This window comes from Pollachius pollachius (genome assembly GCF_949987615.1).
Source record: "Pollachius pollachius genome assembly, chromosome: 2".
In the NCBI taxonomy this organism is placed as follows: Eukaryota; Metazoa; Chordata; class Actinopteri; order Gadiformes; family Gadidae; genus Pollachius; species Pollachius pollachius.
The window spans coordinates 49,541,000-49,554,062 of record NC_136935.1 but is presented as its reverse complement, the minus strand read 5'-3'; the positions used below and the strand labels follow the sequence as shown (position 1 = coordinate 49,554,062).

Here is a 13,063-nt window from a genome sequence, read left to right as displayed (position 1 = left end):
TGCGGCTGCTGGCGACAGTGTTGCCAGATTGGCCCTGATTGGGCGGCAAATCTGGCAACACTGACTGGCGTTGGTCTCCGAGCTTGGGATGTGTTCAACCATGTGCGTCCAGCGCGAAACTGCCTGCGCAGTGTCTCCCCACTGCGTCATCCTCCCTTACCTGCCTCCCACCCTTCCTCCCGCCCTCCTCCTCGTCCTTCACTCTCACTCTTCCTCCGCGTCCCTCTCTGTCCTCGGCGGTGTCGCGGCTCAACATGAGTAATGATGTTGTCATCTCTGCAAGACTCCATTCATCAATGTCAGATGGGTGAGCGAACAATTAAGTGCGCGCGTCTGTGTGCGTGTGTGTGTCGTGCGTGTGTGTGTGTGTGCGTGTCATGGGGGGTTTGCACAAAAGTAATGAAGAAACAGGGCTCAACAGAAATACAAACACAATGGATGTGATGAGAAAGTACGGAGGTAGAGGAAGGGTCTAAGTGGTGAAGACATGCTGGAAAGAGGAGGGTGAGGGTAAGTGAAGATGAAGCCAGTGAAGAAGTGAATAAAGAAATAAAGAAGACGGAGCAGAAAGTGTGTTCGGTTTCTCTCATCACAGGAAGAGATACCGGGACGGCTGAGTTTCATATTCCACGTTACTTGTTTATAAAATTAAAGTCTCTGGGTTTAGGCACGTGCAAGTGTAAGCAGCCTAATTTCCTCTTAATAGATAAAAACATTATGGCTGTAATTACTCAGTCTGATGGGTAATGTCTGAATGTTCATTTGCCATCTTTTGAAAACGGAAACCTTGAAGCAAACATGCCATTTTGGCATGCCGGTTTACTGGAAGGCGGTAGTACTGCGTTGGCACACACTATTTCAGCATTATACCGTGTTTGCAAGCAAATACATTGGAGACAGACCAAAAGGTTCATTTAATATGATCAGCGAGAACAATCTCTCTTTATTGTATCTTTTTTGAAAAACCAAAACGTTTTTTGTAACTCTTTTTTGTTAACATTTCAGAACTCCTCCAGAACTGTACAGGATAAAAAGAAAAATAAGCACTGCTTTAAAACAGAGTCCAATCTGAAACTAGAAAAAAAGGAGAAAATAAAAATAAGAGGGAGGTTTACAATACAAATTAGTAGTAAGACATTGTCTGAAGTGCAATGGCATAGCTCAGATGGGTTAAAAGGTGAAAAACAAAAACAAAAAAACGTCTCAAAATAAAAATATTTTTCTATTTTTCCAACAAACATTAAATTCTTTACAGAGTAGAGACTGTATTATCTGCTGTATTTAAACCTGTAAAAACATATTTACAAATATCCATCATCTTTTATATACTTTTTCTGATAATCACATATATGTCAGCACCAGTAAAAAAAAAAAACGCAAGGACAAACAGAACAGATCCAAACGAGAACATCAACAACAGTTTCATTAAAAGGTCGTCTACATTTGACTTGGTCTTGGTCCCGGTTGATATTTGGAGAAAGCTTTTTTTTCTTTCTTTCCTTCTACTTTTTCAGGCCTCGAACCCTTGCTCTGAAGCAGCCAAGAAGCAGTAGAAAGTATGACTTTTTGAGACCTCAACCCCTAACCGAGAAGCGTTTCTACCCCCCGCCCCCGGCCTCCTTTGTTACAGCAGCTACGCTACGGTCTAACCCGTCCTACACGGTGTTCAGAAGTGCCCCACCTGCACCGTCGGCAGACTCAGACTGGTATTGAAATGGCAGAAGATCAGGCGGATACGGTTCCTTGTAGCAGAGTTCGCTCTTGTTCTTCTTGTGAAAGCGGGGACCATCACCACTGTAACTTATGTGCAGAAAAAGAAAACATCACCATCCATTTGAGACTCACGATCACTCGAGGAACAGCTGGTTGGTCCACAACGTGACAAAATTAACCAGGAATCGGCCCAGGGCTTGGGCGCTACCATGTGTAGCAATGCTCGCAGGGGACACACTACAGGACGAAGAGTTGCATTTAAAGGGCTGGACTACCCCACACCGACAACCACAAGAAAAAAAAGTCATTTTTAGATGGTAGCAAAAAGGTTTAGTTTACACAGAAAAAGGCTTTTTGGCTTGTTATGGTATCTACCTTGCTTTCTGGTCTTACGATGCAGAGCACATTCAAATGCGTTACTCATGAATCACATGTCATTCGTTGTGGAGGAGTGTTGTGTCCATTGTGTGTTTGTGATGGATTAGTGCACCACGAAGTCAAGCCAGAATGACAATGCCTGGCTGACATCCAGGGGCCTTAAACAGGCTAGGGGTTTTATTAACGTTTCTCGTTGGTAAACAATATGCAGAGCCACTCCTTCTGATAGAAGCACTGATTCACGTGTGGCCGAGTATTACTTACACTCCCCACTCTGTGTTCCGAGGTTGTCCTTATTTTATTTTTTCGTTTGCAATCAGAGCCCAGGCCCCTGTCCCTGTTTGGTCAAGCCTACGAAAATAAAACCACTTCCAGAGCTTGGAAGAGTTTTTATTTTCCCGGCGAGGCGCTGGGTTTAGGGCGGCTTGTCTCTCTTCACAGTTGTGTTACAATAAAAACAATGTTTTATTTTTTTGTTCGAGCTGGAAAGCAAAGGAGGGGGGGGGGGGGGCGGGGGGGGGTTCTGGCTACGGTACGAGGGAACCCAGGGCGGTGTCGGGCCGGGGGGGTGGGGGCGTCAGCTCTGGGTCCCGGTGGGATGGAAGGCTGCACTGGATTGTGAGGATGTTCTTGTCTTGGAAATGAAAACCGGACAACGACTCCCTTCTCTCCGTCAGCGGAAAATGACATCAATAGCGTTGGCTAAATATTGTGTAAACTGAGCAAACATTTAAATAAAAAGAAAAAGTGCCAGGCCTATTTAAGGTCAATCTATTTTTCTCTCTCTCTCTCACTAAAATAAAGTCACTTGTGGTGTTTGAATACATTCAATTCAATCCAGCCATCCCGTTGTATGTTTCATTCTGATATACAGCGCTTTGCAAAAGTATTCACCCCCCTTGGCTTTTTACCTATTTTGTTACATGACAGCCTTTAGTTCAATATTTTTTTAATCTGAATTTTATGTGATGGATCAGAAGACAATAGTCTAAGTTGGTGAAGTGAAATGAGAAAAATATATACATAAAACTATTTTTTAGAAATAAAAAACTGAAATTTGCCATGTGCATATGTATTCACCCCCTTTGTTATGACGCCCATAAAAAGCTCTGATGCAACCAATTACCTTCAGAAGTCACATAATTAGTGAAATGATGTCTACCTGTGTGCAATCTAAGTGTCACATGATCTGTCAGTACATATACACACTTTTTTTGAAAGGCCCCAGAGGCTGCAACACCTAAACAAGAGGCACCACTAACCAAACACTGCCATGAAGACCAAGGAACTCTCCAAACAAGTCAGGGACAATGTTGTTGAGAAGTACAAGTCAGGGCTAGGTTATAAAAAAATATCCAAATCTTTGATGATCCCCAGGAGCACCATCAAATCTATCATAACCAAATGGAAAGAACATGGCACAACAGCAAACCTGCCAAGAGACGGCCGCCCACCAAAACTCACGGACAGGGCAAGGAGGGCATTAATTAGAGAGGCAGCACAGAGACCTAAGGTAACCCTGGAGGAGCTGCAGAGTTCCACAGCAGATACTGGAGTATCTGTACATAGGACGACAATAAGCCGTACGCTCCATAGAGTTGGGCTCTATGGCAGAGTGGCCAGAAGAAAGCCATTACTTTCAGCAAAAAACAAAATGGCACGTTTTGAGTTTGCGAAAAGGCATGTGGGAGACTCCCAAAATGTATGGAGGAAGGTGCTCTGGTCTGATGAGACTAAAATTGAACTTTTTGGCCATCAAAGAAAACGCTATGTCTGGCGCAAACCCAACATATCGCATCACCCAAAGAACACCATCCCCACAGTGAAACATGGTGGTGGCAGCATCATGCTGTGGGGATGTTTTTCAGCAGCCGAGACTGGGAAACTGGTCAGAGTTGAGGGAAAGATGGATGGTGCTAAATACAGGGATGTTCTTGAGCAAAACCTGTACCACTCTGTGCATGATTTCAGGCTAGGACGGAGGTTCACCTTCCAGCAGGACAATGACCCCAAACACACTGCAAAAGCAACACTTGAGTGGTTTAAGGGGAAACATGTAAATGTGTTGGAATGGCCTAGTCAAAGCCCAGACCTCAATCCAATAGAAAATCTGTGGTCAGACTTAAAGATTGCTCTTCACAAGCGCAAACCATCCAACTTGAAGGAGCTAGAGCAGTTTTGCAAGGAGGAATGGGCAAAAATCCCAGTGGTAAGATGTGGCAAGCTCATAGAGACTTATCCAAAGCGACTTGGAGCTGTGATCGCCGCAAAAGGTGGCTCTACAAAGTATTGACTTTAGGGGGGTGAATAGTTATGCACATTGACTTTTTCTGTCATTTTGTCCTATTTATTGTTTGCTTCACAATAAAAAAAACAAAAACATCTTCAAAGTTGTAGGAATGTTCTGTAAATTAAATTATGCAAATCCTCAAACAATCCATGTTAATTCCAGGTTGTGAGGCAACAAAACACGAAAAATTCCAAGGGGGGTGAATACTTTTGCAAGGCACTGTATCTATATAGATAGATATATAGATGTATATGTATGTGTGTGTGTGTGTGTGTGTGTGTGTGTGTGTGTCTGCATCGACAAATGGTGAGAAGTAGAAGAGAATATGTGTCTGTTAGCTGCCTCACGGACCGGTACATATGCTCCTCCTCTCTGGCTGACGTGTGGTTGGTCTGGCGTCCAAGTGCCTGCCATAGCTGCCGATTCTCTCACTGTCTCCATGTCTCTTCACAAGGGTCCACACACACAAGGGGCGCACACACACACTCACATGCATTCAAACGTCGTTCTTCCCAAAGGTATGCATGCACACACTCACACACACACACACATTTGTTTCTTCACATTGATACCCACATACACATACAAACACACAATCACACACTCTTGTTTCTTTGAATTGACACATACGCACACACACACACACACACTTGTTTCTTCACATTGGTACACACACAAACACTTGCACACACGCACACAAACGAATGCCAGTGCCTGGCTGGGTTATCCCGGTCGTTGGCACTAGAGGGCAGAGTGAGCCTGTGTGGCGCTGTAGTCGGACATTACTTATCGTATTGGGGGCTTTTTCACAGTTTAACTAGTGAGAGGAGTGTAGACAGCCTAGAGAGTGGCCCTCGAGATAGCAGTGGGTGGTGGTGGGGGGGGGGAAGGGCGGAGAAATCGGAGGACCGATGGGAGGAGGACGAGGGGAGAGAAAGCGCCTCCACTTAGCTCTCTTTCTCTCCCTCTCTCTCTCTCTCATTGCTCCATTGTTCTCCTCTGCCGTTCACATGGTGGACTGAAACGTCTGAAGACTAGCACTGGGTGGGGCTGCAGAGAGGAGATGGACACACACACACACACCCACCAAGACGTGCGCATACACGCAGACACACACACACACACACACACACACACACACAAAGAAAACAGTCCGTCTTCCCCTTCATTATTAATGTCCATTTAACCCTTGTTTGATCCAGAGGCCTTTGGGGGGCTGCTGATGCTGCAAACTTTGCAACACAATGAATGGCATCATTACACTTGACTGCTAGGAGGTCAGAGCGTTGGTGGATACATGAATCTGGATGGATGGATGGATGATGGATTTTCACTAATACTATTCTGTGTCTCTACAGCTTGGTCTCAAAACAAACACCCGTGTTGCTCACGCACGCACGCACGCACGCACGCACCCACACACACAGACACACACGTAAACGCATTCACGCTACAACAGACCCAAAAATATACATGCCAGCCAAAAGTCTGTGTCGTGTTCTCAGTCCGTACTGTAGAAAATATGCAGCCCGCAGTCCGTTGGCTATTGGTTGGGGAAGAACTCCTCCATCCAACCGTCACTCGAGTCAAGCTCCGCCCCTGAGCCGTCCCCTAGTCCGAAGGCTCCTCCCCCTGGGGGCCCGCCCACGTAGCCGTACGGTGACATGTCTTGATTGGCTGTCCTCTGGTAGCCCTGAGGCGGACCCCCCACCCCCACGCCCCCTGGTCCGTAAGGCCCGCCTCCTCCACCTCCGCCCACGACGCCCGGCCCCCCGGGGCCCGGGCCGAAGCCCCCCATCCCGGCCATGCCCTGCCCCATCACCCCCTGGTTCATGACCATGGGCCGGGTCTGGTTAGTCCTGGGCTGACCGCCCATGTGCGGGCCCATCATGGGGCCCCCCATACCCGCCGCGGGGTGGCCCACTCTGGGGTCCATACCCTGGGGCATCCCCTGGCCCGAGCCCTGGAAGTGTTGCTTCGGCATGCGCGGCGGGGGTTGACCCTGTTGCATCACATAGCCCTGGGGGGCTCCAAACCCCACCATGTCCCCGCCAACCCCGCCTGTAGTCCTGCCCGACATGGCCTGGAGCCCCTGCCCCTGCTGCTGGGGCCAGCCGCCTGGCCCCATCCCAGCGCCGGGGACCCCGCCGGCGACTCCAAGCATGCTTTGCAGTCTCTGCGCCTGGGCCTTTGCGTTGGGGGGCCCTTTGAGGGCCTGTTGGGACATGGAGTTCATCAACATCCCCTGGCCCCCGTACGCTCCGCCGCCGCCGCCGCCGCCGCCTCCGGCTCCTCCGGGCATGCCCCCGACCCCGGGGCCGGCCCCGGCCTGCCTTGGCGGGCCTCCAGCTGGGTTGTGCTGGGGCGGGAGTCCCATGGTGGCCTGGACGCTTTGGCTCTGCTGCTGCTGCTGCTGCTGCTGCTGCTGGTGCTGCTGCTGCTGCTGGTGCACCATTTGGTTCATGGAAGGGTTCAGACCGTACAGAGAGGCCTGGTTGGAGCCCTGCCCGCTGTACGTGAGGCTCATGTCGGATTGGGGTCCCACCGAGCCCCCCTGGGTCTGAACAGAGCCCATCTGAACCATCTGCTGCTGGTTCTGCTGCTGCTGCTGCTGCTGCTGCTGCTGCTGCTGGAGCAGGCGTGCTGCCCGGATGTTCTGAAGAGTCTGGTTCCTGGAGGCCATCTCCTGAGGAGTGCCTGTGTGGGAGGAGGGGGTGGAGAGAGACGTTAGAGAGACGACATAGAACGTGAGATGCACGTTCTAGGTAGATAGCTCGAGATTCTTAAGAGAGGGATCCTAAAGTGTGTTCGGAGTTATGGTAGAATGTTGTACAACAAAACATGTGATAGAGTTGATGGAAGGGGTTTCATTTTTTAAATGGTAATTAAAAAAAGGGCTATGACCTAAAATGAAGCAGTATAATTCAAGAGTACATTTAAAATTAAATGAAACTTGGCCCACAACACTTTTTTGGAACATAGAACCAAAATGGCAGCGAGCCCGAAGATACGAGCTAGGGTGGAAATTAAAGTAAATCCCTGAATAAACCAAGTTCTGACACAGCTCCACTAATCCTCCAGCTTACAGCTAGTGCCGTTTCAACCGCTAACCGGTGCCATTAAGGACACAACCGCAACGGGGCCTTGAGACGGAGTCAACGTGATCTGAGGTATCTAGATAACCGGGCCGGTAAACAGCCTCACGGTGAGACGTTACGCTTCGCCATCCTCACACAGGTTTGAGCGGTGTTAATGTTATTGTTAATGCTACATTTGAGGGGTGGCCTACTTGCTTGAGCAAGTACTGAAAAATGCATTTTCAGATGCTACGTTTTTAATTTATTCTCAAGAAATGTAAAAGTGAATCCATAAAAATGCTTGATTTTGAAATGTACGCAGAGACATTTTAGAAATGGTGAACGTGTTTGCCAGATTGACAGATGAGTGTGAGCGCCGTTGTTCGACCTACATCAAGTTTTGTGCATGGAGGGTCTTGACATGGAGGAACGGGAAACATGTTTTGAGGGAAAATCTTTTCAAACAATCAAATATGTTCAACTTTAGGACAATCGCGTTCCGTGTGCACATTGTTGTAATTGCAAACTGACTCTACCAGCGAGTAGTCACGAGTTGGAAGTCCAGAAGCATTCAGAGCAATTACCCCCGTGGAAGTGCTCTGAAAGGATCTCCTATCTCTCGGCCTGACATGCATCCACACGCATGGCTCTAAAGAGACATACTATTCTGGGTGACTGCTCGTGGTGTCCTGTCACTCCTCGCTCCTCCTCATCACTCTTCATCTGTCCACATCCTTGCGTCACCCGCTCATTCTTTCCCGTACTCTGTATCCCCAGCCCAGCAGACCACGGCCTGTCTGCTGCTCTCCCACCAACCCCCTCTTTTTCGCCACCAGCGCAATACCATCACCTCCCCTCCCTTCTCCCCCTCTCTCTCCCTCCCTCCCACTCTCTCTCCCCCTCTCCATCCCTCCCTCCCACTCATTCTCCCCCTCTCTCCTCCTCCCCTCCCTCCCACTCCTTCTCCCTCCCTCTCTCCAATCCTTTCCTCTCTCCTCTCTCCATCCCTCCCCCCTTTATTGCTCTCAGCCGACTTCACCGGAACTCTAGGGGATCCAGGACCGACAGGTTGCCGTGGTAACAGGCAGAAGTGGAATATGCCTTATCTATCAAAGGTGGGAGGGAGGCAGGAAACATTTGAGGAGGAAGAAGGAAAAGAGAGGCAGGGGAATGCCGAAGAGCATTAACAAACATCTTGTGGAAATGTGTCAGGGCCTCTCTGTGTTGGGTTTACACTGTTACGATAAGGCTTAGACGGCTCGCTCTAAACGGCCACTCCAGGGTGTGTCTACATGGAAGACTAGATATTTGTGGTTGTCGGGGGGAACCATTTATCCAATCATGATAGCGAGGGTAACCTTTTGCCTTTGTCGAGTTTATCCTCACTGTTACACACTCGCGAAAATATTTTGATTGCAGTATTTTCTCTGCATGTTTATCCTCAGAGTGTGAAAAGACGGGACCCTGTGATACCATTATATGAGTCGAAGATGCTGATGTCTGTGTTATACATGTACAAAAACATGAGTCAACTCTGAGACCGTCATTCTTTTTCCATTCTTTTGTCTATGAGCTGTAGAACAATCTGGGATGTGTGTGTGTGTGTGTGTGTGTGTGTGTGTGTGTGTGTGTGTGTGTGTGTGTGTGTGTGTGTGTGTACGTGTACATGCATTTGCGTTTGGTTTCTAATGTGTGTGTGTGTGTGTGCGTGTGTGTGTTTGTGTGTGTGTGTGTGTGTGCTTGTGTGTGTGTGTGTGTGTGCTTGTGTGTGCTTGTGTGTGTGTGTGTGAGTGTGTGTGTGTGTGTTACCTTGGTACTGATTGACTTGGGGGTAAGGATTTCTTTGGCCTTGACCCATCTGCCTCGGAAGATGTTGCTGCTGTTGAAGCTTAAGTGCACACACACACACACACACACACACACACACAAACACACACACATTAGAAACCATACGACACAACAGCATAACAGACATGCTGTTATACCTTCTTGACACCTTCTTGGGTCGCTGCGTTCTTCCTATAATAGTGTACTTTATTACTGTCTTCATATGCGTGGCTGTATGTCGGCAATATTGTGTGTCTGAACCTTGGGTTATTAGTTTGCCATTAGTTTGCCACACAAGTGTGTGGACGTGTTATGCTCCCGTGTGCAGTAAAACCAAACCAAAGATGTACGCAAGGTTTCAATATAAAGATAACGATTATATATTCCTGCAGAGGTTTGTTTGTTAACAGCAGCTTCCAGCCAGCGGCATATTTCCTATCTGCGGTTGCTTGTTGAGATCAGCAGGTACCTGGCTAGTACATTGGGTATTCTACAGGTTTGATCGAGAGCCCCGCTATTGAACCTTCCCTTTAGAAACCGGCCCAGTGCGGAGGCCGAGTCAGAGCTGCCGAGTGGCTCACACACGTATCTATTATTGGTAGTTGCTGCAGACAGTGAGCACACCAGCTTCTCACTCTGCTGAATGTTGAATCACTTACTTGGTAGCACAAGGCCTTGTTTATTTAAGTGCCCGTGTAATAGCCATTTAACGGCATTGACAAAAAAAAAAACAGAAGGATTCAGGACCTCCTCGTTGGATTTTCTTGTGTGCGTGTGTGTGTGCGTGTGTGTGTGTGTGTGTGTGTGTGTGTGTGTGTGTGTGTGTGTGTGTGTGTGTGTGTGTGTGTGTGTGTGTGTGTGTGTGTGTGAGTGTGTGTGCGAGGGCTCCACCATCCAATTAAAAAGCAGTGCATTAAGTGTTGACTTCAGAGTTCAGAACTGTTAAACACGGAATTTCCCACATGGAGAGCGAATGAAAAGAAAATCAACAAATTCTGACAGCAGGTGGCGCACACACATATGAACACACACACACACACACAGACACACACTCGAGATAAAAGGGGAAGCTGAATGCACGGGCGGGGTTTGTTGAGGATAATTTGCGAGCTGATAAAGGAGCTAAGGATTAGCCTCTCTCAATCTCCTGTGGCACTTATGTGCCAGAGTATTATATTATTATATATTCATATTATCACAGATTCACTCGGCAGAATATGCTTTACATATGAGCCTATAACTTTCGCACACACACACACAGACAGACACACACTCACACACACAATCATGCACGCTCACACACACACACACACACACACAGAGACAGACACACACTCACACACACAATCATGCACGCGGACACACACACACACACACACACACAGACACACGTACACAAATTTATACCCACACACACACAGACACACTCACACTAATTTACACACACACACACACACAAAAATTTATACCCACACACACACAGACACACTCACACTAATTTACACACACACACACACACAGACACATGTACACAAATTTATACCCACACACACACAGACACACTCACACTAATTTACACACACACTCACACACACACACACCCCCACCGCCCCCCCCCCTCTCTGCCTACCTGCTCAGCCAGCAGCTGCTGTCGCTGGTCCCGGAGCAGCTGCTGTTTCTGCTGCTCCATCATATGTAGCTGCAGCCTCTTATCCTGCTCCATGGCCATCATCTGCTTCATCATGGCCGCCTGCTGCTGGTTGCCCAGGTAACCCGGCGGCGGCCCCGCCCCCTGGTTGGGTCCGATCCCCGAGGCCACGCCCCCGGCGGCGTGAGGGGGCGGGACGGCGCCGGGCGGCCGCGACATCCCGACCACGCCTTGTTCCTGGGGGGCACGGAGGAGAGGACACGGGGGTTAGGGTGGTCTGTCCGTCTGTCAAGCGGACCCACGGACCGATGGCAACACAAGGCTAGGGCGGGCGGACCCGGCCAATCCAGACACAGGGGGAGGGGCTTGTAAAGTTGTTGACCTTTTATGGACACAAAACACGTTCTGCCTAAAGAAGTCGATGAACGAGGGGACGAGAGAGAGAGAGAGAGAGAGAGAGAGAGAGAGAGAGACAGAGAGAGAGACAGAGACAGAGACAGAGAGAGAGAGAGCGACAGAGAGACAGAGAGAGAGAGTGACAGAGACAGAGAGAGAGAGCGACAGAGACAGAGAGAGACAGAGACAGAGACAGAGAGAGAGAGAGAGACAGAGACAGAGACAGAGAGAGAGAGAGAGAGAAAGAGAGCGACAGAGACAGAGACGGATCACCTTGTGGTCGCCAATGCTGAGGTTAGAACGGATAACACCGGGAAATAATGTTGACACAACACAGTGAGGAGAGAGAGAGACCCCCCTTAGACAACACTGGTGGTCCCGTTAGGGCCGAGCCGCCATTGAGTCAAGAGCAGAGGCGATAACAGCCGTGATTTGGCTAATGTGCTAACAACACACGCCACACTCGGCCTCACTACAACCACACATGTGCACCCCCCCGCTGCATTGTGCTCATCCCTTGAGCCACGCTGGGCACACTCATGGTATCAGTGAGACGGGGCGGGCGAGAGAGCATCAGATGGCCCGCCCCTTTTATTCTCTCTCTCTCCCCCATATTCTCTCTCTCGTCCATATTCTCTCTCTCTCTCTCTCTTCCCCCATCTATCTCTCTCTCCCTTTCCATCTCTCTCCCACTCTCTCTCTCTCCCTCTCTCGCTCTCCCCCTCTCTATCCCCTCTCTCTCTCTCTCTCTCTCTCTCTCTCTCTCTCTCTCTCTCTCTCTTCTCTGTGATGCTGTTGGCCAGCCCAGCCCGGGTCTTCCCGCTGGGGCACCGGTGGGTCCTCGACGCATACATTATCCCCTCATTAGCATATAAAGAGCACTTCCTCCTCCACTCATCCGTATGCTAATCTCTAATAGGATGAAGGACGGCGCGCCGGCCAATGGGAGCGCGGCGTTGGCGAAATCTATTAAAGGTTAGACGGCTGTGAGAGAGCTGACGTCGTTTAGGACAGTCGGGCAGGAGGAAGAGAGAGGCTTAAGTGAAGGGAGAAAGAGTCCCACATTAACGAGGGTATGGTTGGAAAGCGGTGCCCGATTCCAAAGCCGCACACACACACACACACACACAAACCTACCGAGTGAGCATGTGTACACTGACCTGCCAAGCACACACACACACACACACACACCTAGCGCAAACATACCTTGACACACAAACATACAGCGCACACAAACAGACCGGTACTTGAGCTATACGTTCACAAATGCGCACATTTACGGCGGCGCACACACGCAAACACACAAAAACGCACACGCAGTCTCTCAAAGGGCTTCACTGGCCCACATTCAGAGGCTAGTTTGAGACAGACGCACACACACACTCCAAACCCTGAGAGACGAGTAGACATACATCGAGATCGGAACGCGTGAAACGTCGCGTGCGAGGACATAAGTAAGTCCGCGATCACACACCACGCGAGTGAATCGTCTCGAAAGCCTTAAATGCGTGAAGAACGTTTTTTGGAGAACGTTTGTGTGTTCGTTACACCAGACACAGCTCTGCGGTGGAGAGTGCCACTCGCTGAACACATTAACCCACTGACGGCTCCGGGCACACACAGACACCCCCCCCCCCCCGGGTGCACCGCGCACAGTTTCAGCCACTGACCAGCGGGGGGCAGTGTGATCTTCAAGGCTATGTTCTTATTCTCATTCTTGTTTTCGTGTGTGTT

At 49.3% G+C, this 13,063-nt stretch overlaps 1 protein-coding gene across 1 annotated transcript in view; it reads right to left on the bottom strand.

Annotated features, from left to right (window-relative positions):
- Positions 1-909: 909 nt before the first annotated feature.
- The window catches only part of maml3 (mastermind-like transcriptional coactivator 3), a gene marked incomplete at its 5' end in the record, with an annotated part of 95,853 nt that continues 83,699 nt past the window's right edge, over positions 910-13,063 (bottom strand). Inside the window, 3 exons of the mRNA XM_079730387.1 lie at positions 910-7,078; positions 9,268-9,346; positions 10,916-11,170. Of these exons, the coding sequence (XP_079586513.1) occupies positions 5,925-7,078; positions 9,268-9,346; positions 10,916-11,170 (1,488 nt within the window). The 3' untranslated portion in view covers positions 910-5,924. The remainder of the gene's footprint in view (positions 7,079-9,267; positions 9,347-10,915; positions 11,171-13,063) is intronic.